This window comes from Camponotus floridanus, unplaced genomic scaffold (assembly GCF_003227725.1).
Source record: "Camponotus floridanus strain SB8 unplaced genomic scaffold, Cflo_v7.5 scaffold10, whole genome shotgun sequence".
NCBI classification, from domain to species: domain Eukaryota; kingdom Metazoa; phylum Arthropoda; class Insecta; order Hymenoptera; family Formicidae; genus Camponotus; species Camponotus floridanus.
Window position 1 is genome coordinate 2,424,533 of NW_020229215.1, and position 25,221 is coordinate 2,449,753.

General features: G+C 27.1%; 2 protein-coding genes across 4 annotated transcripts; one reads left to right on the top strand and one right to left on the bottom strand.

Moving 5' to 3' along the window:
• Positions 1 to 166: 166 nt before the first annotated feature.
• Positions 167 to 13,713, bottom strand: LOC105257091 (golgin subfamily A member 4). Its single transcript, XM_025409045.1, has 6 exons — positions 13,524 to 13,713; positions 12,433 to 12,535; positions 7,558 to 12,301; positions 2,766 to 2,865; positions 1,663 to 1,765; positions 167 to 1,514 (listed from the first exon to the last, which is right to left on the bottom strand). The coding sequence occupies exons 1-6, from the start codon at positions 13,542 to 13,544 to the stop codon at positions 376 to 378; spliced, it is 6,210 nt and encodes a 2,069-aa protein (XP_025264830.1). The 5' UTR covers positions 13,545 to 13,713; the 3' UTR covers positions 167 to 375.
• A 5,171-nt stretch (positions 13,714 to 18,884) lies between these two features.
• Positions 18,885 to 25,195, top strand: LOC105248615 (prostaglandin E2 receptor EP3 subtype). 3 transcript variants are annotated; one of them, XM_011253502.3, is made up of 6 exons: positions 18,885 to 19,465; positions 19,933 to 20,172; positions 22,926 to 23,103; positions 23,296 to 23,537; positions 24,147 to 24,375; positions 24,684 to 25,195. In XM_011253502.3, exons 1-6 carry the CDS (start codon positions 19,274 to 19,276, stop codon positions 24,791 to 24,793), a joined length of 1,191 nt encoding a protein of 396 aa, XP_011251804.1. In that variant the 5' UTR covers positions 18,885 to 19,273; the 3' UTR covers positions 24,794 to 25,195. The 3 variants fall into 3 exon arrangements, with proteins under 3 accessions (XP_011251804.1, XP_011251803.1, XP_011251802.1); XM_011253501.3 differs by having other exon boundaries at positions 22,929 to 23,103; positions 24,675 to 25,175; XM_011253500.3 differs by having other exon boundaries at positions 24,675 to 25,174.
• Positions 25,196 to 25,221: the final 26 nt, after the last annotated feature.

A 25,221-nucleotide genomic window follows, 5' to 3' on the forward strand; every position in this document is an offset into this window, starting at 1 on the left:
TTTTGGAACATCCATAGCTAAATCACAATAAAATATATTTTGGATAATTAAAATATTTATTTATATTCGCATTATTATTATTAATGTCAAGTTGATTTTTATCTTTTTGTTAAAATGACATCATCAGATTTTTTTGTATAAACAGCAATCTTCGAATAATTGATAGTCCTCAAGCGGTTGACGTTGATATGTTTTGTGGATAATATTTTCTTTGCTGTGATTTTTTTGTAGCATTAGAAAGTACTGTCTCGTGATACTTAAGTAAAAATATTAAACTCTTTTAAAAAAATATCGTTTTTCTTTAGTTTCTTCTGTTTTATCATCTGCTACTTTGTCTTTATCTCAAATTTATTTTTCTACAACACACAGCCGATTTCACAAATCATTCGTTTTCATATCTTCTAATAATTCCCACATTTTAATGATAGTTTTATTTATCATATTTTTTATGCTATCAAAGTCTTCCATCAAATTTATCAAAGAGTCTTTATCGTATTCTTTAGTTTTTTTCAATAATTTCATTGATTTATCTGATTTTCCGGCGAAATTTATCGGTGGTGGCGTAATATGATAATCTTCTTCTTTCATTCTTATCATTTGCAATGTTACTGACGGTAATGTAATATAATCTTTCCTAGAAACTTTAACAACTTTAGAAATTTTTGAAGTATTTTTTGTGTAAGATGATACGTCATTTTCATTCATTTTCTGTTTCATCTTCTCAATTACGTACAGTCGATTAGTGCGAAGGTGTGCGTCCTGCTTCATCAGCTCGCACTTTTTATCATCAATCTTATTCGGTACAAGAGTCATTTCAACACCAGCCGTTTTTGTGTTCGTTGTTATTTGTTCTTGTATTACTTTTGCATTTTTTAATTCCTCTTTATTTTGCACGAATTTTTCTGGAACATATTTAATTTTCTTATCGTTCTTCTCAGACAATGTGACAAAATTTTTAGATTGCGGGGTATAAACCCGTACACAAGCTTTTGGCTTAATGATTATTTCATTGTGAGACATTTCTACAGTCGTTATCATTTGCTGTTGCGCTGCTTCTATATTTTTTAATTTCTTTTTACTTTTCTTTTCCTTTTTATCTTCATTTTTATTTTGTTCCAATTTTTTTCGAACATCTCTAACTTCTTTAACGTTCTTCTCGAACAATGGGGCAAAATTTTCAGATTGCAGGTTATAAACAGGTACGCGTATACAATCAGCTTTTGGCTTAATGATTATTTCATTGTGAGACATTTTTACAGTTGTCATTTGCTGTTGCGCTGCTCTTATATTTTTTAATTTTTTTTTACTTTTCTTTTCTTTTTCCTTTTCATTTTTATTTTGTTTCAATTGTTTTCGAACATCCTTAATCTCTTTAACGTTCTTCTCGGACAATGTGGCAAAATTTTCAGATTGCAGGGTATAAACAGGTATGCATATACAGTCAGCTTTACTCGACTTAGTGATTATCTCGTCGCAAGACGCTTTTACGTTCGTCATTTGCTGTTGCATTGCTTCTATATTTTACATACAGAATGATATACGGATTATTTGGGAAAAATGATTCGCAAATTTTAACTTCAAAAATAAATATTGCGATTGAAATATATTAAAAAAAAATTTTTGTATTTTAAAAAAACTTTTATAACTTGGAATTATTTTTACCTGTTTTGCATGTCAATGGGGGATTGTCCATCTTTACTGAAACATTTCTTTTACTTCCTGTTCTTTTTTTGCTTACTAATGAGAGTTTGCCCTCTGAGACATCCTATATAATAATATATACGTACATAACACATAAATATATACATATAAAATTTATATATATTTTATTATACATTTTTTAAATATTTTTTAATATTAAAGTTAGTAGGAACAATTATACATATAACATATAATTTTACTGAAATTGCTGTTGATAGAAAAAACTACTATGAACTATTGAATTTGATATTGATAATATTATTAACTATTGATACAATAACTTTAATAATTATTTGAAATCTCTTCTCTTTTTCTTTCTCTTAAAATTTTATTAAAATTTTTTTTTCAAGAACATTAAAAAAATCTGTTCTTAAAACTTCTAAATTCTACAAGTGTAAATAAGAATAAAGATGTTTTTATAATTATAGTTTTTTCTAAATAGATTTCACCAAAATCATCTCTTGTTTTATGCATTGACCTTTTCTGTTGTGAACTTTATACAATTTATAAATTCTGGAAAACAAATCAAATTTATTTTTATATACAATAATTTATAAGAATTCTTATTTGATTTAAAATTATAATTGTTAAATTATATTGATTATTATTTTTAAAATTATATCATTAATTTATCATTAGTAGATATTAGTAGATTAGTTTTAATTTTAATTTTTAATAAAATTGAATCTTTTTATATGTATTTATTTTTATGAAAATTCGCATTAATTTGAAGAATAATAATAATAATTATTATAAATATTCGTTACTTATTGCCGAAAAAATATATCCTAATTACTTTTTTCGTTATATACAAAAATTGAAAGTTTGTTAAGATTACAGATAACAAAAAAAATTGTAATGAGAAGTAATTATAAATTATTTTTTTTAATAACTATAATATTAACAATTACAAAAAATGCGTTTTTATAATCCTGATTTATTTCCATGATTTTATATTTTATAAAATTCTTTTCCAGTTTAATAATATGTGCTATACGTAGCTTAATAGTATAATATTCAATAATATAATACCTAATTTTATGATTGAATTAGACGCATCTCACCTGATTTTTTATGTGTTCCATGATCTTGATCTTACTGTGTTGTTCTTCTTGTTTGAGATAGATTTTTATACACCAAACTAATGAATTTCTAGTAGCTTCTCTCGTTTACGTACATTACACGTGTTCAGAAACAGAAAAGAAAGCACATGGTCTAAGCATAATAGCAACTCGATAGTAGCGGCATCCCAATTATCGAAACTACAAGTGGAAACAATTAATCGATCAATCGATCAATCGATTTATATTTTTATTTTTCATTAAGAGATCAATTGTCTTTTCAATATTTTTTATATTCGAGTAATTCTTATATCGTTTTTCTTATTCGATATTATTAAATTTTATTTATATTATTATTTTTTATTTTATTAGAGAGAAGCTTGAAAGTGGCTGCCGGAACAATTAATCGATCAATCGATTTTTTATTTTTTATTCATTAAGAGATCAATTGTCTTTTCAATATTTTTTATATTCGAGTAATTCTTATGTTGTTTTTCTTACTCGATATTATTAAATTTTATTTATATTATTATTTTTTATTTTATCAGAGAGAAGCTTGAAACTGGCTGCCGGAACTCTTTTGATAAGTTTAAATGCCTAGCTCAGCAGCGTCTCTACATCTACTTTACAGTCGTTTGGAACTACATAGCCACATCCACTTTTTGATGCTGGTAAAATTGATAAAATCACTATTTGGTGTGTATCCGTGCTACATCCATAATTGTGTGAATCAGAAATACAGAAATATTATAAATGTATTAATACGTTTTATTAGCTGCATGTAATATTTCTTTATTTTATTATATATCATGAACACGATACCAATTATATTATAAAAAAATAATATTATATACTATCTATACGTGCGTATATATGTGTGTGTGTGTGTGTGTGTGTGTGTGTGTGTGTGTGTGTGTGTGTGTGTGTGTGTGTTGCGTGGCGCGTGTGTGCATGTGCGCGCCCGGTGTATGTGTGTGTGTGTAATAAAGTAAATTTTCTCTATCAATTTTTTTAATGATTTATGCTTTAATATAAAGTTAACTGCAATATATTGCTTGCTTTCCTTTACTCTTAAAACAAAACTATCAAGCAATATAGAAAATTATGCTTTAAATTTATAGTAAATTTATTTATAGATTCACACAATGTGTAAATGCATCCTTAATACATAGTAAAAGTTATTATGTACAAATTTATAATAGTTAATATTAGATAATTAAAACAATATAATGAAAAGGATATATATAAATTTACAAAAAACATTTCTGTGTAATTTAGCATATTATAAAGCACTGAAAACACGACTATAGCAAGATTCGAAGAATGTTACATTAAGTTTCGTCTTTACCAAATCCAGTCAAATGAGCTCTTAAGATAATCTTATATTTAAAAACCCTAGTGAAAAAGGTTAGTTTACGGCAGTCTTATTGAAATGAATGTTTAAAAAAATATCGAAATAAGAAAAGAAAAAAAGTAAAATATTTTTAAAAATCGTAATTGGTTTTACTTGGCTCAGTGATTATCTCTATTTTTTTAAGCCAAAACCCTTGCAGTTGCAATTTAAATATAAAATTTTTTAAAATTTCAATTCTATGTTCAGAAAAATACAAGAATTAAATAATATACATATACATATACATATACATATATATATATTCTTTTTTAAAAAATAAATGAACTAACTGAACTAATGAAATAAATGAACTAACTGTCACTCTTCAAATAAAAGAGAAATTACTTAAGAATTCTAAAAGATGAAGATGATCATGATATTTGCAGCTTTTCTCAGAAATGACGGAACATCGTAAAGAGAATTTGTTTGCAAGCTAATCGAGTTTGTTCTTGCTGCACAAATGATGAACGATGAAAAACATGCAGCACACAGGTTACTTGATCCCATGGATATTAATAACACATAAATATGGCAAGTACTTTTAAACTTCATCTGCCTTCTAGGATCGGCTATTATCCAGGCCTTACGTATCTGATGTCTTATATAAAATGCAATGTTCTAAAAGACTGAAACTTGTACATATCGTAAAAATGCATTATTTAAAATTTAATATTATATGACTTTTATCATTTATAATAATAAAATATGTAAACAATTATTCTAATCATCTTTTATCTCACCAATCTTCTTCTATTTATTTTTGTCTGTGTTTTTGATTAATTATTATTTTCATATTTTAGATTATTATTATTGATTTTTATTGTTATTATTTATATTTTGAAATAAAATATGAATATTACATTACTTTTGCAAATTTAGTACTTGGAGATGAGATACAATTCTTTTGATTTACTCCTTATATGTTTTCTTAATTCACTATTTTATGTGTTATATTCAAAGAAACTATCAGAAAATTTTACAAGAATTTATTTAATGATTTCTTTATTATAAAATTAGAAGTACTCATTCAATGTGTAAACGCGCGGCACAGCCGCAAGATAATCCTGACGAGATGCCGATGACTCGGAAATGATAATTGGAAACGGAATTGACATTCATTCATTCAAAGACAACCAAATCGATCACACTGACTGGATACTTGTTCGAAAAAGCTCTAATTAGAATAAATCGAATCTTGTTTCTACATTTCTAGATGTAAATCTGTAGTAAAATACTATTTGATCCTGTATATAACTGTATAATGATATAACATTTTCAATTGCATTGATTTTTGAGCGAAACAACATCGTAAATTCGCAGAGAGGAAAACTCAATAGGAAAATTGAACATATTATTTACATTTAGTATTTCGTGCAAATTATACATCGATGGATACATTAAAGAGCATATTTCATTGAACACAGCATATACTTTCAATCTGTTGATTTGATTCTACCTAAATTAATAAAGTAATACATTTACATCACGCAAATATCAAGAGTGAGAGAGGAGTCAAATTTTATTTCTTTTTATGAAACATTAAACTACATTTCATAAAAAAAGATTAATTTGATTAATCTGATTGTCATCTTAATTAAGTCGTGATAATATGAGCAACCAATAGGAAAATCATTGAAAAAAAAATTTGAATTTTTTATTTGCTTAAAAAAATTTTACAAATCTTTATTTTTCTTCAATCATTCACAATAGAAATATATCTTAGTTATATATACATATATCATGCATTTTGTTCATACATAAAACTATTTTACACATTGCACTATATTTAAGAAGGTAACTAAAAAACTTTATGCATTCTTTATATAATTTAAAACCTTAAAACTTTATAATGCATCATATAATTCATCATTAAGATAATTTAATTTTAGTTTTTATTTAATATTTTTTTTTGTTTTATTTGATTCAATCTTCATTTAATGAAAATTTATGAATCTTTAATTAATGAAAATCTATGAATCTTCATTTAATGGAAATCTTACAATATATCATCATTCAAATAAGATTCTTATTATTTTTCATCTTAAATAACTAAAAAAGTAACAGATATAAAGATATTTCTATTATTGGCATAATTATAGTCATTGAGTCAATGACATAATTATAATCATTGAAACAAAAAGAATATGAGTTGGAAACGAGAGACAAAATTGCAATGAAATTGCAATAAAATTACTCCGAAAACTATTGACATAAAGAATGAATTAACATGCAGGTACAAATATTGGTCAATAAATTTTTTAGAAAAAGTTTTCGAAAGATTTCAATAATAACTTGTTTAACATAAATTGATTATCTTACAATTAGTATGTGTATAAAATATAAAATATTAGGAAAAATAATCTATAATGTTTCATATTTTATATTTGTGTAAGAAAATCGATTGATAAGTTCTTTAAAAAGAACTTTGATAAAGATGTAACTAATATAATGTAGTGATATATGATCTTTATTATTATTATTATTATGTAAATGTAATTATATGCATTTTCTTTACACAAACTGATTAACGATTAATCGATATTTTTATAAAAACATCATCAAGAATTAAATATTTTAATTCAGAATCGTCGTTTCGAATTAGCGTGAAAATATTCAATCAGTTATCGTAAATGAATAAATATCTTCAAAAAAATATCTACTAAATAAATATTATTTCATATCTATTTCTATTTTTTTAATAACATGCTTTTATGCACAATAAGATGATCAGATTATGAAAAAAAAGTTATATGATTTTTTTACGAATCTTGAAATTTCGCAAACTAATACTGCTTAAAAGATATTATTGATCAACAATATTTGTTCCTTCATCTTAAACATAATTTATTTCATTACTTTATGCAATTCATTATTCTACATTATTGGAGTAACCAAGATATCTCACATCATCATATAAAAAATCGTATTACATGCCAGAATCAATTTTTTACTTCTTTCTTTCTTTTTTTCCTTTCTAAAATAATAAAAACATGATTTACAAAACAAATAAAATAATAATAATTTGATTTATTCAAAATGCTGCGTAGGATCGGAAAATTAAAATTTTAACGATATAAAGTCATCACTTTTGGTTTGATTCGTCTAATTTGTAATTCAAATTATTAAATTTTAGTATTTTATTTAAATATATTAATCTATAAATTTAATACGATATTAATTTAATGTTAGCTTTAACTTGTGATTGTTACTTTTAATGTTGATTTATGAAGCCTTACTTCTATATATATATATGTGTAATTACCTTTCAATGTCTATAATAATAGTTTCGCCAAGATCTCTTTAACGAAATATCATTCGTGCTATCTAAATAATGTTTACTCACAATTACAGAATAATAAAAATAATAACAATAATATGAATAAGAATGATAGTCGTGAAAACATGTTTTCTATATAAATAGTCCTCCAATTCTTCCAAACAATTTGCTTATCAATTTTATGTGCGACGTTAGATATATCTTCTACCATCAAAGTTTCATTAGTCATTTTACTATTGTTTTCCAAAATTACAACTTTTCCATAAGATAATGTTTCGATACTAGTTGTACCTGGACCCGTATTTTCAACTTCTTTGATTTCGTTTTCTTCTACAACCTTTATAACTTGAACTTTTTCGACGATTTCGTTCAACGTATATCCGTGTTCTTTACTCTTATTATTTACAGAAATTTGACAACTGTTATTTACATCATCATTTTCTATCTTAGCATCTGTTACTTTATCTTCACCTCGAATTTGTGTCCTTATAATAATCGATTCATCGTTCGTTTTAATATCTTTTAACAACTTAATTGCTTTAGTCTCATTATTTAACATTTTATTCGTCTTTTCTTCATTTATCAGTAATTTGGTCAGAGATTCCTTATCTATTTGTTCCAGTGATTCATCTGCTTCGTTCAACTTATTTAAGTCTTTAGTCAACATTGGAACTACTTGGTTGTCCACTGCTCTATCAGTTTCTATATTGGTGATATTCGTTGTCGGTAACGTAATATGATTGTAATCTCTACTTTCCATCATTTCTTGTCGATATATTACTGGCGATGAAATGTCTTTATCTTCACCTCGAATTTGTTTTCTTATGATAATCGATTCATCCTTCGTTTCAATATCTGCTAATAACTTTATTGCTTTGGTCTCATTATTTAATATTTTATTCATTTTCTCTTCAGAATCTGTCAACAATTTTGTCAGGGAGTTCTTGTCTACTTGTTCCGGTGATTGCTCGAATTTTTCTGGAACATATTTAATTTTCTTATCGTTTTTCTCAGGCAATGTGGCAAAATTTTCAGATTGCCGGATACAAACAGGTACGCACATACAACCAGCTTTATTTGGCTCATTAATTATATCGTTGTGAGACACTTCTACAATCGTTGTCATTTGCGTTTCTTCTATATTTTTTAATTTGTTTTTATCTATCTTTTCTTTTTCTTCATTTTTATTTTGTTTCAATTTTTTTGGAACATCTTTGATTTCCTTAACGTTCTTCTCGGACAATGTGGCAACATTTTCAGATTGCCGGATATAAACAGGTACGCGTGTACAATCAGCTTTATTTGGCTCAGTAATTATATCATTGTGAGACACTTCTACAATCGTTGTCATTTGCTGTTGTGTTTCTTCTATATTTTTTAATTTGTTTTTATCTATCTTTTCTTTCTCTTCATTTTTATTTTGTTCCAATTTTTTTGGAACATCTTTGATTTCTTTAACGTTCTTCTCGGACAATGTGGCAAAATTTTCAGATTGCCGGATATAAACAGGTACGCGTATACAATCAACTTTATTTGGCTCAGTAATTATATCATTCTGAGACATTTCTACAGTCGTTGTCATTTGCTGTTGCGTTTCTTCTATATTTTTAAATTTGTTTTTATCTATCTTTTTTTTTTCTTCATTTTTATTTTGTTCCAATTTTTTTGGAACATCTTTGATTTTTTTAACGTTCTTCTCGGACAATGTGGCAAAATTTTCAGATTGCCGGATATAAACAGGTACGCGTATACAATCAACTTTATTTGGCTCAGTAATTATATCGTTCTGAGACATTTCTACAGTCGTTGTCATTTGCTGTTGCGTTTCTCCTATATTTTTAAATTTGTTTTTATCTATCTTTTCTTTTTTTTCCTTTTTATTTTGTTCCAATTTTTTTCGAACATCTTTGATTTCCTTAACGTTCTTCTCGGACAATGTGGCAAAATTTTCAGTTTCCTGTATAAAAATATACCAGTGTATATAATCCTCTTCACTTGAATCATCGATCATCTCAGCGCCAGCTGCTTTTACGTTCGTTGTCATTTGCTGTTGAGTCACTTCTATATTTTTTAATTTCTTTTCACTTTTCTTTTCCATTTGCTCTTCATTTTTATTTTGTTTCAATTTTTTTCGAACAGCTTTAATTTTCTTAACGTTCTTCTCGGACAATGTAGCTACATTTTCAGGTTCCTGTTCAAAAATGGACTTGTGCATATAATTCTCTTTACTTGAGTCATCGATCATCTCGCCGTCAACTGCTTTCACATTCTTTGTCATCTGCTGATGAGTTAGTTCGATATTTTTTAATTTCTTTTTATTTTTTATTTTCATTTCCTCTTCATTTCTATTTTGTTTCAATTTTTTTCGAACATCTTTAATTTTCTTAACGTTCTTCTTGGACAATGTAGCAACATTTTCAGGTTCCTGTTCAAAAATGGATTTGTGCATATAATCCTCTTTACTTGAGTCATCGATCATCTCGCCGCCAACTCCTTTCACATTCTTTGTCATCTGCTGATGAGTTACTTCGATATTTTTTAATTTCTTTTCACTTTTCTTTTCCATTTGCTCTTCATTTTTATTTTGTTTCAATTTTTTTCGAACATCTTTAATTTCTTTAACGTTTTTATCGGACAATGTGGCAAAATTTTCATTTTCCTGTATAAAAATAGACCAGCGCATATAATCCTCTTCACTTGAATCATCGATCATCTCATCGCCACCTGCTTTTACGTTCGTTGTCATTTCCTGTTGAATTACTTCTATATTTTTTAATTTCTTTTTATTTTTTGTTTTTATTTCCTCTTCATTTCTATTTTGTTTCAATTTTTTTCGAACAGCTTTAATTTTCTTAACGTTCTTCTCGGACAATGTAGCAACATTTTCAGGTTCCTGTTTAAAAATGGACTTGTGCATATAATCCTCTTTACTTGAGTCATCGCTCATCTCGCCGCCAACTGCTTTCACATTCTTTGTCATCTGCTGATGAGTTACTTCGATATTTTTTAATTTCTTTTTATTTTTATTTTCCATTTCCTCTTCATTTTTATTTTGTTTCGATTTTTTTCGAACATCTTTAATTTCCTTAACGTTTTTCTCGGACAATGTGGCAAAATTTTCAGATTGTCGGATATAAACAGGTACGCGTATACAATCAACTTTATTTGGCTCAGTAATTATATCATTATGAGACACTTCTACAGTCGTTGTTATTTGCTGTTGCGTTTCTTCTATATTTTTTAATTTGTTTTTATCTATCTTTTCATCTTTTTCTTCATTTCTATTTTGTTCTAATTTTTTTGGAACATCTTTGATTTCCTTAACGTTCTTCTCGGACAATGTGGCAAAATTTTCAGATTGCCGGATATAAACAGGTACGCGTATACAATCAGCTTTATTTGGCTCAGTAATTATATCGTTGTGAGACACTTCTACAGTCGTTGTCATTTGCTGTTGCGTTTCTTCTATATTTTTTAATTTGTTTTCATCTATCTTTACATCTTTTTCTTCAATTTTATTTTGTTCCAATTTTTTTGGAACATCTTTGATTTCCTTAACGTTTTTATCGGACAATGTGGCAAAATTTTCATTTTCCTGTATAAAAATAGACCAGCGCATATAATCCTCTTCACTTGAATCATCGATCATCTCATCGCCAATTGCTTTTACGTTCGTTGTCATTTGCTGTTGAATTACTTCTATATTTTTTAATTTCTTTTTATTTTTTGTTTTTATTTCCTCTTCATTTCTATTTTGTTTCAATTTTTTTCGAACAGCTTTAATTTTCTTAACGTTCTTCTCGGACAATGTAGCAACATTTTCAGGTTCCTGTTTAAAAATGGACTTGTGCATATAATCCTCTTTACTTGAGTCATCGATCATCTCGCCACCAACTGCTTTCACATTCTTTGTCATCTGCTGATGAGTTACTTCGATAATTTTTGATTTCTTTTTATTTTTCTTTTCCATTTTCTCTTCATTTTTATTTGGATCCAATTTTTTTCGAACATCTTTAATTTCCTTAACGTTTTTCTCGGACAATGTGGCAAAATTTTCAGATTGTCGGATATAAACAGGTACGCGTATACAATCAACTTTATTTGGCTCAGTAATTATATCATTATGAGACACTTCTACAGTCGTTGTTATTTGCTGTTGCGTTTCTTCTATATTTTTTAATTTGTTTTCATCTATCTTTTCATCTTTTTCTTCATTTCTATTTTGTTCTAATTTTTTTGGAACATCTTTGATTTCCTTAACGTTTTTCTCGGACAATGTGGCAAAATTTTCAGATTGCCGGATATAAACAGGTACGCGTATACAATCAGCTTTATTTGGCTCAGTAATTATATTGTTGTGAGACACTTCTACAGTCGTTGTCATTTGCTGTTGCGTTTCTTCTATATTTTTTAATTTGTTTTCATCTATCTTTACATCTTTTTCTTCAATTTTATTTTGTTCCAATTTTTTTGGAACATCTTTGATTTCCTTAACGTTCTTCTCGGACAATGTGGCAGAATTTTCAGTTTCCTCTATAAAAATAGACCAGTGTATATAATCCTCTTCACTTGAATCATCGATCATCTCATCGCCAATTGCTTTTACGTTCGTTGTCATTTGCTGTTGAATTACTTCTATATTTTTTAATTTCTTTTTATTTTTTGTTTTCATTTCCTCTTCATTTCTATTTTGTTTTAATTTTTTTCGAACAACTTTAATTTTCTTAACGTTCTTCTCGGACAATGTAGCAACATTTTCAGGTTCCTGTTTAAAAATGGACTTGTGCATATAATCCTCTTTACTTGAGTCATCGATCATCTCGCTGCCAACTGCTTGTACGTTCGTTGTCATTTGCTGTGGCGTTGCTTCTATATTTTACATAAAAAATGATATTGCAAGTTATTTGGGAAAAGTAATTCGCAAATTTTAACTTTAAAAATAAATATCGCGATTACAATGTATTGGAAAAAAACTTTTGTAACTTATGGAATTATTTTACCTTCTTTATATGTCAATGAGAGGTTGCCCAACTTTATCGAAATACTTCTTTTTTTTTTTATTTTTCTTTTACATGCTAATGAGAGTTCGTTCTCCGAGGCATCCTATATAATAATATATATGTACATAACATATAAATGTAAACATATAAAATTTATATATTTTATATTATACATTTTTTAAATATTTTTTAATATTAAAATTAGTAGGAACAATTATACATATAACGTATAATTTTACTGAAATTGCTACTGATATAAAAAACTACTATTGAATTTGATATTGATATTATTATTGCCTATTGATATAATAACTTTAATAATTATTTAATATCTCTTTTCTTTTAATTTTTCTTAAAATTTTATTAAAATTTTTTTTTCAAGAACATTAAAAAAATTTGTTCTTAAGATTTCTAAATTCTACAAATGTAAATAAGAATAAAGATGTTTTTATAATTATAGCTTTTTCTAAATAGATTTCACGAAAATCATTTCTTGTTTCATGACCTTTTCTGTTGTGAACTTTATACAATTTATAAATTCTGGAAAACAAATCAAATTCATTTTTATATACAATAATTTATAAGAATTCTCATTTAATTTAAAATTATAGTTGTTAAATTATATCGATTATTATTTGGAAAATTATATTAATACCGTTAATATTAATTTTAATTTTTAATTGAATTGAATCTTTCCATATGTATTTATTTTTATGAATAAACATTACTACCGCATTAATTTGAAAAGTAATAATAATAATAATAATTATGTATTCGTTACTTATTGCCGAAAGTATATATCATATTTACTTTTTTCGTTATATAACACAAATAAAGTACAAAAATTGAAAGTTTATTAAGATCACAGTTAACAAGAAAAAATTGTAACGAAAATTAATTAAAAATTTTTTTTATAACTATAATATTAACAATTACAAAAAACGCGTTAATTTCTAGTCCTGAATTATATCCATAATTTTATATTTTATAAAATTCTTTTTCATTTTAATAATATGTGCTATATGTAGCTTAATAATATAATATTTAATAATATAATACCTAATTTTGTTATTGAATTAGACGAATCTTACCTGATTTTCTATTTGCTCCATGATCTTGATCTTACTGTGTTGTTCTTTTTGTTTAAGATAGATTTTTATACACCAAACTAATGAATTTCCAATAGCTTTTCTCGTTTACGTACATTACAGTGTCCTAAAACAAAAAAGAAAACACATGGTGTCTAGGCATAACAACAACTCGATAGTAGTGGCACCCCAATTATCGAAACTACAAGTGGAAACAATTAATCGATCAATCGATATTTTATTTTTTATTCATTAAGAGATCAGTTGTCTTTTCAATATTTTTTATATTCGAGTAATTCTTATGTCGTTTTTCATACTCGAATATCAAATTTTATATTCTTATTTTTTATTTTATCAGAGAGAAGCTTGAAAGCGGCTCTCTTTTGATAAGTCATTTAAATGCTTAGCAATGTCTCTACATCTACTTTACAGTTGTTTGGAACTACATAGCCACTTTTTGATGCTACTGGTAAAATCTCCGTTTGGTGTGTGTCCGTGCTACATTCATAATTGATCAGAAATACAGCAATATTATGAATATATTAATATGTTCTATTAGTTGCACATAATATTTCTTTATTTTTTTATATTGAATGTGACAATATTTTTAATTTCTATGATATAAATTATATCATAGAAATATTTTTATATAAAATATATACATGCGTGTATATGTATAATAAAGTAAATTTTCTTTATCAATTTTTTTAATGATTCTTGATACAAAGAAAAAGTTAACTGCAATAAATTGCTTTGTTTCCTGTATTCTTAAAACAAAACTATGGAGCAATAATAGAAGATTGTAGAAAATTATGCTTAAAATATTTATAGTAAATTTATTTATTCACATAGTGTGTAAATGCATTTGTGTTAATACATAGCAAAAGTTATTATATACAAATTTATAATAGTAAATATTGGGAAATTAAAACAGTATAATAAAAAACATATATATATATATATTATTTTAATGTTTTATATATAAATATTTTCTACACACACACACACACACACATTTTGCTCTTAGTGTTGATTTTAATTATAAAAGAAAACATTTATATTAAAAAAGTTAACATATTTACAATTTAACCTATTTAAGATAATTACACATTTAAAGAAAATTTAATATTCTTATTGTCTTTAAGAAAATTTTATTTTAAAAGCATCTTTTAAAAATATTTCTTATAAGATTGATTATTTTTTTTAATTAAAAAAGAAATTATTATAAGAAAGTTAAAGTTTTTATTAAAATTTATCTTTCCGATTTATCATATATATTTTATATATTTTTGTAACACATAATTGTCACATAATAAGAAATAATTAAAAATAATATTATATATATATATATATATATATATATATATACATGTACATATATATGTACATTTCAGAAGATGCCACATGTAAAAACTATTTTTTTTAAATACTAACTTATCAAGATAAAGATATTCTTAAAATATTTTCGATATCAATTTACAAAAAACATTGCTGTGTAATTTATAGTATATTATATACCTCTATATAAACACAACTATAGCGAAATATACGCAATGCTATACAAGATTCGAAGAATGTTAATTCGAATTACGTTAAGCTTACAGCATTTCTAATCTTTAGAATAGAAGATTAATTGGAAAGGATTTCCACTTACTTTTTCATGCTAACGATCCTGTATTGCTATATCCAGCTTCAAAAGTCACATTACCTTTCGAACGGCAATCTGTGGTGCCGGTATCGGCAGCATATTCTGTTAAGTAATAAGCATTGTTGTCGAGCAGTAAACTATCGGGTCGAAACCTGAGAAGACAATCATCCATCTATTTATTGCGATAATAATTAATTCGATAATGAATAATCGAATTTAATTTGACATGTTGCAGTGAGAGGACAGGAATGATCTCGCCGAATCGCAAAGTCGTCATATGCATCACAATTCGAGTAATCGTTATGCAAGAATGGCGCCAATCGCGCGGCTGCATTATTTAAATTAATTGCTTCGTTAGCTTCCTCGGTATTGGCTATTGTATGTTTATAGCTCACCATGTAGAGATGGACCTTCGTTTTATTAAACAGTGCATCCTGGCTCATAGGAATACAGATGATTCGTTCGTGTTGCCAAGGAATGCGTCTCGATATTGCCAGTTGCATAAAAAAAGAAATGCATAATAAAATTAAGAAAAAACAAAAATTACATCATTGTAAATATATTTTTAATAATGTTCGTTCATTCTGTTGTTATGACGATTTTATTTTATAATTTCTTCCTGTTATGCATTTCGTACAATTAAATAAATTATGTTTCGTTATTTCATTTTTATCAATTTTAACATATTTTAATATATTTTAATAAACTTTATTGTATCAAAAGCTTTCCAATTCGTGTTCTATTTTCTATTTCTTTATAGCATGTAATAATAATAACATGTTGCTCTATACATTTCTCGCCATTGCTTCAGGTTATATCTAAGATTCAATATTTGTCTTATCGAAAAATGAATTGGCTGGTGCAATGACGTCGAAATCTCTCTGTAACAACAACGATAAAATGATCAATATTTCTCAGTATAGATGATATTGTTTAAATTGGCTCATATTGCATGACGTTTTCATGCAAACTGCGCACAATCTTGCGCAACATAAATACGTTTCCTTCATAATTATCTTGTGAATGATAGAGATTATCCATGTTCCATGATCCATGTTTCGATGAAGAGAAAATATGTTGTCATATCAAAGATTGTCAATACATGTGTGTTTCTGGCAGCTAACAAATTTAATATAAATCTCATATGTATATTCATAAAAAGAAATAATATTTATCTAAAAATTTAATTGTAATTATAAATAAACAAAATTAAACATGAGAAAAAAAATTAGCGAAATAATTTTAAAAGTTTGTTTTCCAAGAATTTCTCTTATAAATCTTGAAATCGTTTTACTTGACATTGAACTCCAATCACATCGCTCTTTGAATAAAAAATATTCATTTCCCGGATTTATATAATTGTCGACTTTGTATCGCTTTAATCTCATCAGTGTAATTATCGTTTCAGGTCAATACTCGTAACTCTCAGAAACCACGTGATTCGAGTTAGTCAGTGCATTCATACATTAAAGAGAAAAACCTTCTCCTTAACCAATACTAACAATGGTCGCTTTGTTCCGCGCGTAATAATTTTCCTTCTTCGCGATTTACAGAACATTCCTTATTTATATAGCATATATATTTCCGGTTTTTGAGATTAATAAAGATTATAAGTAAAATTATTTATATTTGTAATTATTTTTTTGTAATTATTTTCTTACAACGTAAATATAAAGTGATTTCTTCGTAAAATATATTGAAATAAAGCAAATTCTGACATTTATATTAATATCTGGACATTTATATCTGACATTTATATTAATATCTGGACATCTATTGAGACTTAAGAAAACGTGATCGACAGATGTTTAATAGTTCGTTCACCTTTCAACATATCAAGCGTATCGCGATCTTAATGCAGCAACACAATTGCATCGACCTGCATTTTTTATGCATTTATTCGTCTGACTAAACTTGATCGATAAATTCTTTTACATTAATTCATTGGTCGATTTGATTCTTGGCCGATAATCAAAAATAGATAGTTTTCTATTCTTGCCACAATCATTATAGCAAATCCAGATCTTGACAAATCCGTACAAAGTTCATCGCCATTCCTTGCTGAGAATGCATTTCATTATGTTCTTGTATCCTTGAAGGAACGGAGCGTTTGTTTAACGCATTATCTTTCCCGTGCTTGAAATTACTTATCGACCAGCGTGCTGTCTTGTATACGAAAAGCACATGTAGTATGCATTATTCATAATCATCCACATGCCAGCGAATTAAAATTCGCGCGAATCGTTGCGAGGCACCGAAAAGCAAATGTATTCTCTCGGTATCATTAATTTATTTGCACCGGTGTAAAATTAATTATTTTAATTAATTTAATTTTCATTATTATGGCAATATTAATTATAAATATTAATTATAAATATTAGCAAATTATAAAATATTACATAAATTGCAAAGTATATCTAATTCTGGTCACGCAAAACTAATGCATAACTTTATTTATATAATTTGATAATTTAATAATTTGAGTTTATACAATCTTCTTAAAGTTCAATTTTAAAACAGAATCATAATCTCGGTTTATGGTCAAATTTTAAATACAATTACCTATGTTTTAAATTCTATCTATATAATTATAATAATATGTGAGCTTCTTTCCGCATGAAAATAATTATACTTTTAAAAATAAATTTGTTTGTACACCGTTATTTGCATCACTAATAACTTTGATGAATTTAGCAATAATAAATGATTGATGATTGCTCCTGATGACCCCGCGCAGGCGCCGCTGTGATCGAATCGTCCTACGGGAGTAAACAAAACCAGATCCGACCGCGTGGTATCAATCAGTCAGACGGCGACTCCGCTCGAAGGAATACTCTACCCTTCAAGATACTATAGAAATCTTTAATTCAAGATCTCTGTGTTTAGCTTTGACCGGGAGATTCGCAGGTTTATTTCGTCGATCGTTGACTCTCCAGGATTACCTGCGACGAGAAGAGCGCGACGAGTGATCGGCGTTTCTTATCGATATAAGGATCAGATCAACAACCTTGATCGATAAACTACGATTTAGGTAAAATCGTGTCAAGCCTCGTCTTGAAGAATCCTAAGTATCACGAGACAGAGTGATCGACTCGAAGAATGAATCTGCAGAGAAACGATCGCGATTTTCTGAATTTTCGTAATTTTTGCCGCGTCGAAATTTTTGCTTCTCTTTTATAAAATTCTTAAATGAATAAAAATGCAAGAAAAAATCTTGTAAAGTTTTTCTGTAATTCTTATTTCCAGCATGATTGATTGATTTAAGATTAATATACTTTGAAATTTATATACGATTTCTTGTTATTTTCAACTAGTTAATATTGGTAATTTGGAGTAATTTTTCATTTTAATATTTTCTTTTCACAATTAATTATCTTTATCATTAATTATTTTGTAATATTTTTGCAATTAATTACTATTGCGAATTTTGCGCAGAAATTGTTTTCGAATATCTCATCCATTTCTTCTTCAAAAAGAGTATTCTTTCAATATAGAATTAATGAACAAGTTTCTATCTAAAATCATTTAAGAGCTCTTTAAATCATCTTTTTATCACTGATTTAGAATTAGTCTTATTAAAATTCAACATAAATTTGACTTTGAGTTTCTCGTTTAGCATTACTGCATCTTTTTGTATTAAATGTTAAAAATATATGCATGTGAATAGCAATAACATGTAACATTTATATCTGAAAATACAAAAACAAGAATACGACGCATTGAAACTATATAAATATAAATGACTCGCATGCTTTATGTGACAAGAAAAGTTTATCTGGATTTACTTTGAATTTATTATAACTTAAATCAATCAAAAAACAAAAGCAAGAAAAAGAAAAATATATACGTCAAATGATTAAATTAATCGATGTTTCTAAACAATTGCGTTAAGTTTGGAAAATAATAATTGCTAATCGACACTCCAAGAGAAATTTATGTCAAATTATAACAATTTATGTAAACCAGTTGGCAAACAATAACATCAAGTTGTTATTATTATATTGTGTTTGATCGCGTTTAAATTTTGCGACAAATTCGAACAAGCAAACTTTAAGTGAGAAGAGCTAAATTTTTAAACCCGGAAATTATTGTAAAAATTACAATCATGTTAACGGATAATTGGCAGAATTATACTTTGTCAAATTTTACTAAGCCGACGATGATGCCCGATGCAATAGCTAGCATTGTACCGAAGAGACACGTGTCTTTCGTTTCGCAATTTGTATTAACATTAGTTTATATAACCGGTGTCATCGGCAACATATCCGCTCTGGTTATCCTGTTCCACAAAGATAAGGTAATTCAACGATATAAGATTATTTTCTTCTTCATATATTAATTAATTAATGAAATGCTTTATATATTGCATAAATTATAATGTCATATTATTATTAAATTTAAAATACAATAATTTGCTTAATAATACAAAAATATTATAGATAAAAAATTACTTATTACAAATAATAGAAATGTAACAAATGCTTTCTTTCACAATTAATTATGAAATAAATAATCCTTAAAATTTTGTTAATTAATTTTGACTTATAAATTCGGGAAAATAATTTTTAAGTCAATCTCGGAGATAACAAGTAAGTTTTTTTATTAAAATCTTAAAGCTTTTGTTTCTAAAGCTTTTTAGCTTTTCTAGAATAGCTTAATATATAAATATAATTTTTATTTTTAATTACTTTCAATTATTTTGAATTATTTTATAAATTAAAGATTTATTACATTAATTTTCTTCATTTTATCATTTTATTTTAGAGAAGAAACCGTAAGCATCTGCTAATGCTGCGTTGTCTAGCAACCAACGATCTCGTGGCATTATTAGGGATGTTGGTACAAATGTATGTCACTATTTATGTAGCTGGTGCAACGTCCATGAGAATATTTTGCTCTCTACGTGTGGTTTGGCGACTTTTTGGACTTTTTAGCGGTTGCGTTGCCATTGTTATGGCAGCAGAAAGATGGTTGGCTTTGACTAGACCCTTCTTGTATCAAAAGGTGAGCCTAGCTTTAGGATAATCAACGTAATTAAAGGAAAGCTAATTATACGGAGGTTCACAGAGGCAGTTTGTTCTTCGCCATCGACATTTCTCGAGTAATTTAAATCATTATTAATTAATCCAAAGAATATGTTGAGATTTATATTTTAAATATTAAGCCTGAATTAAATCTTTGTTACGGATCTTTTGTATTCTTTCTAAGGAATTTTTTATTTTGCTAATATTTTAAGTTATAAAATTAAATTAGAAAGATAAATTAAATAAAGTAAAAATTTTTACTTTATTTAATTTATCTTTACGGTTTAATTTTTTTCATACAGAATAAATTGAATCAACAGAAAAACTATGTAATTATTTTTTAGAAAAATAGATTCTTTTAATAAACCTATAGTTAACAAGATTACTCACATCGCTAAAGTAAACTGCACGTTATAATTCATGACATGTTTTCGCTTTATGCGAATGAGCTGGCGTGCGTAAGAAAATTTATACACGTGTGCCGTAGAAATATTTTAAAGTTCTACGACGTTTATAGAGTGGTCAAAGATATTACGATGAAGAGGTAAAAGCGTAAAAAATTTGCAATTGATTGACGAATCGGAGTAGGAACTATTTTCGTAAATTATTATTTTAAATTATTATTATTTATTTGTACAAAAACATTAACTTAAATTATCAAATTTCAATAAATGAACAATTTCTTCTAGAATTTCTTTTTATAGAAGCACTATAATTAAGAAGGTATCGATCGTAACGCAGAATAGATAAGGTTGATGTTTTTCATACTCTAATAATAAAACGTCAATGTATACACTGTGATCATCTACAGAAGCAGTACCCAAGATTGCAATTAATTGAAGATGATTAATCTTGTTCTTATATCACTTACTATCAAGATATTAACTTTTCTAAAAAAAACTTAATCTGGGATATTTTTTCTCAAAAATATCATCAAGTAATAATTTGCAACTCATATTGATTTAATAAGTACAATTATGATAAATTAACGCGAATTTAAATTAACAATTTAATTCAACAAGTATTATAGTCATAAAAATTAGAAATTTAATAAGAAATTAGTGGAGAGAAAGATTAAGTTAAATTAGTTAAAAGTTCAAACTTATATTAAATTTTAAATTTATTTCAATTTTGATTTTCAACATAATGCTTTGAATATTTAAACATTTCGATATAGGTTTTTTGTTCAACTCACGATCGATGATTTTTAATGTATAGAGCACACATCACTTTATTGTTCCAAAAATAGATTGAACTGTAATTTTCAATACATCATGTCTCTTAATCGTTAATCAATACCACTTATAAGAACAAACATGTAAGTAAGAATTTTATTACTTCCTTTTTCTACGCTATAACATTTATGATATTACTTGTCTATATATTTGACGCATGAACAATATTACAATAATATGTTAGAGTATTTTATTAAATAGTTTATTAAATAGTCAAAAGCATTTTATTAAATAGTTAAAAATTTTATAATATTATCTTGTCTAAATTAAATTTTATTTTACATTATTCTTGAAAATAGTAATTTAAAATAAATTAAAAAGATTGAAATTAAAATTGTTTTAATAATCTGTTATATATTGATTCCGAAATATATATAAATATATTATCGTGAAATCGGAAAAGGAGAAATTTAAAATTTGCTTCTTTGTATAAATGAAATATCTATCTTTCATGAAAAAATGTATGATTAATTTTAAAAATTTGTTAAGAAAGGTGATATTTCTTTTCGCTTCTAATAGTACTTCCGATTTTTCCGATATTCCTAAAAATGATTGTATAAAACTGATATAAAACCGTCAAAGAATCGATCAATTTATCGATATTGGTTTAACTGTTTTTAAAGACATACTTTAATATGGGATCTCGAATATTAATTTCACGGATCTCAAAATTGCATGATCACTTTTAAAAATTCTGTAAAAATTTAGAAAAGATACTCTCGAAATGCCCGAAATGACGCAATTCGTCGAAGCAAAGCACGATGTATTATAATGTGAAATGAGAGACTCGCATGTGAAAATATAGAGAAACAAAATTGAACTACTCCTTTTCTCGTTTATTAGATCTCATATTTTTCCTCTTTTGATCTTGCTGAAGCAGAGAGTAAGGGGCATATAATTCCCAATCATGTAGAAGAAGAAGTAATAACGATTTACGCGACTATTGGGAGGTAATAAATTTAATGTCTTGAGAGTTTGCTTTAGAAAAAATCTCACATATAGATCTCAAAGCTTGGTAACTTGATTTTTATGGCACTAGTAATCATTAGAAGAAAAGATAATAATATGAGTTCTGGGACAGAAATTTGATTCATAAAAATATAAATTAATTTTTTTTTAAGAAGTTTCTCTTTCTCTCTCTCCCTAGATATTTTGATTAAAATTTTTCATTAAGGATGAGATCAGATTATTTTTGAACACTAAAAATAGAAGAAAATAAATCAATAAAAATGTATAAGCTCCAAACAAAAGAATTGTCACTTTTAGCGACCCTGATTAATACATAATTGTCTGTCACGGGATAAATTGTGTATCGTGCTTAGATTTGACTTCTAAAGTTTAAAGCATTTGGAGAAAAAAAGTTATCTTACGTTGTAGAGTCAATCGAACTGATTCCTCGGGTATCTCAATATTTAATCATTGCGTCATGCAAGCGAAAAAACGATGCTTGCATCGTAATATTTTGATATCTTAATGGATGGCACGCATGTATTTCCAGCAGGTGACGTATCCGGTAATTGTACGTTGTATGTTGAGTCTTTGGCTGGTCGCGCTGGCGACGACCAGTCTTCCAGTTATGGGCTTTGGATTGTACTATAAAGACGAACGTTGCGTCCGTTATAGGGAAGCCACAGAGCCGACTGACATTGCTTATGCTTACGTATGGTTTGTTTTCGGTCAGTAAATATATTCATTAAAATTTGTTCAAAATTAGGCAAAAAACTTGTTAAAAAAAAGCTGCACACACATATATATTTATGTACTGTTGAATATAAATGAAAAATTACATAATTATGATTCTGTTTCTAGCAAAAAGAATGTTAGAAGACCATCATCTTTATATTATACTGATTATTTTGACTTTTTAGGTACAGTTTTATGTTTGTCCATTGTCTGGTGCAATTTGGCGGTCTCTAGAGCTTTGAATAGAATAAGTCGCCGCGCAGGTTCTCTCAGGCGAATCTGTAAAGCTTCATCGCGAGCAAAACCCTTGCTAACCATAGCCGGGCCTCCGAATCGACCAGAAGTTGCTACGATTGAGGAAAAGGCATTTGCGAGATTGATGGCTGTATTATCGATATCATTCGTTATTTGCTGGATGCCACATATGGTAAGTTTGGCGAATTCAATTAGTTTTAATTTATGATAAAATTGTGTGAAAAGAAAACAATGAATCGAATTTTTAAATTAATTGATTTACACAGCAAATCTTCTCGCCGGAAACAATAATCGTAATTATTTATATATCATCAAAACAAATAAAAAATACGTACGTTTCCGCTTTAAAAGCGACGAAGGTCAACAGGAACGAATAATGAATATTTGAAAATAGTTTCACGTACGAGCCATCGAGACATCCGCGAGCCAGTATTCTGATAGTCATTGAATTGATTTTATCCTGTTGACAATTTTGTTAGATGACGGAAAATTTTGTGTTTAGAAAAATCGCAATTTGATAGAAAAAAAATTGAAATAATTTTTCTACGCTTTCGAAACATATTTGAACATTTTTCTTCCTTATATTAAATTTAATAAAAAAAATATACAGATATGTTATTTAAAAAATGCATAGAATTTATATTTCACCTATAAAAATTTTTCTGAAAGGAAAGATTTTATAATACAAAGTTGTAAATATTTTATTATATGTATATTTTTTTTCAATTATCATTCGTTTATTAGAAATTATTTATGTTTTTTTTTTAAATTTCGCTCATAGATTTCTATTCCGTTGGCTCAATTGGTGATGCAGCTACCACAAACAGCGATCACTACACGGAAGTTAATTCGTATCTTCCATATCATAGCCGACATTCTTTTATGTATTCACTTCACCTTGGATCCGTATATTTATGTTCTTTTGCGAGTACCACGACCGAGATTTCGATTGCTAAAACCGCTCTGTAGGATCTGTTGGCCGGATCGGAGCCGTTCCAATTCGTTTACAGGTGAGATGACCAAAATTTGAATATCAAAGAATCGAGAATATCCTTTTATCGTGGCCAAGAGTTTACATGATAATACTTGAATAAATATGTGAATTTTATTTTAATTACAAGTTAATTGCTTGTATTATAAGCAAGTATAATTTACATGATTAATATGTATCATGTATAGATAAAAAAAATAGAATATTTAACTGCGACTAGTATATTGTGTAATTAAAGATGTGGGATATTATTATTGGTAAGACAAAATAAAAAAAATTAAATTTCGCATAATTGTCACGAAACTTATTTTATGCAAGGAACAACAGATCATCAATGTAGCAGCGGTGATCCACCCACGCCGATTACTGAGGCTCCATCGACACCTGTCAGCGAGGAGCACAATTCGCATCTCGTCATGGCATCGGCATCTCTTTGAGACCGGCCTGTGCGAATGATCTTTCTAAAGCGATTGAAAAATCACGTATCAATTCTTGGATCGTTTCGATACCGGGAGATATTATTTTGCGCAGTGCAATTTGAGTTTTTTGCGTACAAAATCAAAATTACTTAAAGAAAGAGTTTCAGTTTATAGATAAAACATATACTTGAATCGATTTAAATGATGAATCGATTTTTTACTTAAATACATGTCTATGTAAGCTTCTAGTCAGTAATAAGCATAAAATAAAATAAATGACGGATTTATTAGTTGCCTGTGTAATAGAGCGTATTAATTACGCAGGCAATCAAAATGCAATGCATTTAGAGTTGAATGAAAAAAATGTATTCTCCAAATATGGAAATTAAAAAAAAATAGAATATTGAAAAGTATATTTTAAGGGGAAAGGAATCTAGTTTTTTTAA

Excerpts from the sequence above, each read along its gene's own strand:
- LOC105257091 (XM_025409045.1), bottom strand. The coding sequence starts at position 13,544 with ATGGAGCAAATAGAAAATCAG. Across the intron at positions 12,536-13,523 it reads TGGAGCAAATAGAAAATCAG|GATGCCTCGGAGAACGAACT; the intron begins GTAAGATTCGTC and ends ATTATTATATAG. Across the intron at positions 1,515-1,662 it reads CCCATTGACATGCAAAACAG|AAGCAATGCAACAGCAAATG; the intron begins GTAAAAATAATT and ends TGTAAAATATAG.
- LOC105248615 (XM_011253500.3), top strand. The coding sequence starts at position 19,274 with ATGTTAACGGATAATTGGCAGAATTATACTTTGTCAAATTTTACTAAG. Across the intron at positions 20,173-22,925 it reads GACCCTTCTTGTATCAAAAG|CAGGTGACGTATCCGGTAAT; the intron begins GTGAGCCTAGCT and ends ATGTATTTCCAG. Across the intron at positions 24,376-24,674 it reads CCGTTCCAATTCGTTTACAG|GAACAACAGATCATCAATGT; the intron begins GTGAGATGACCA and ends ATTTTATGCAAG.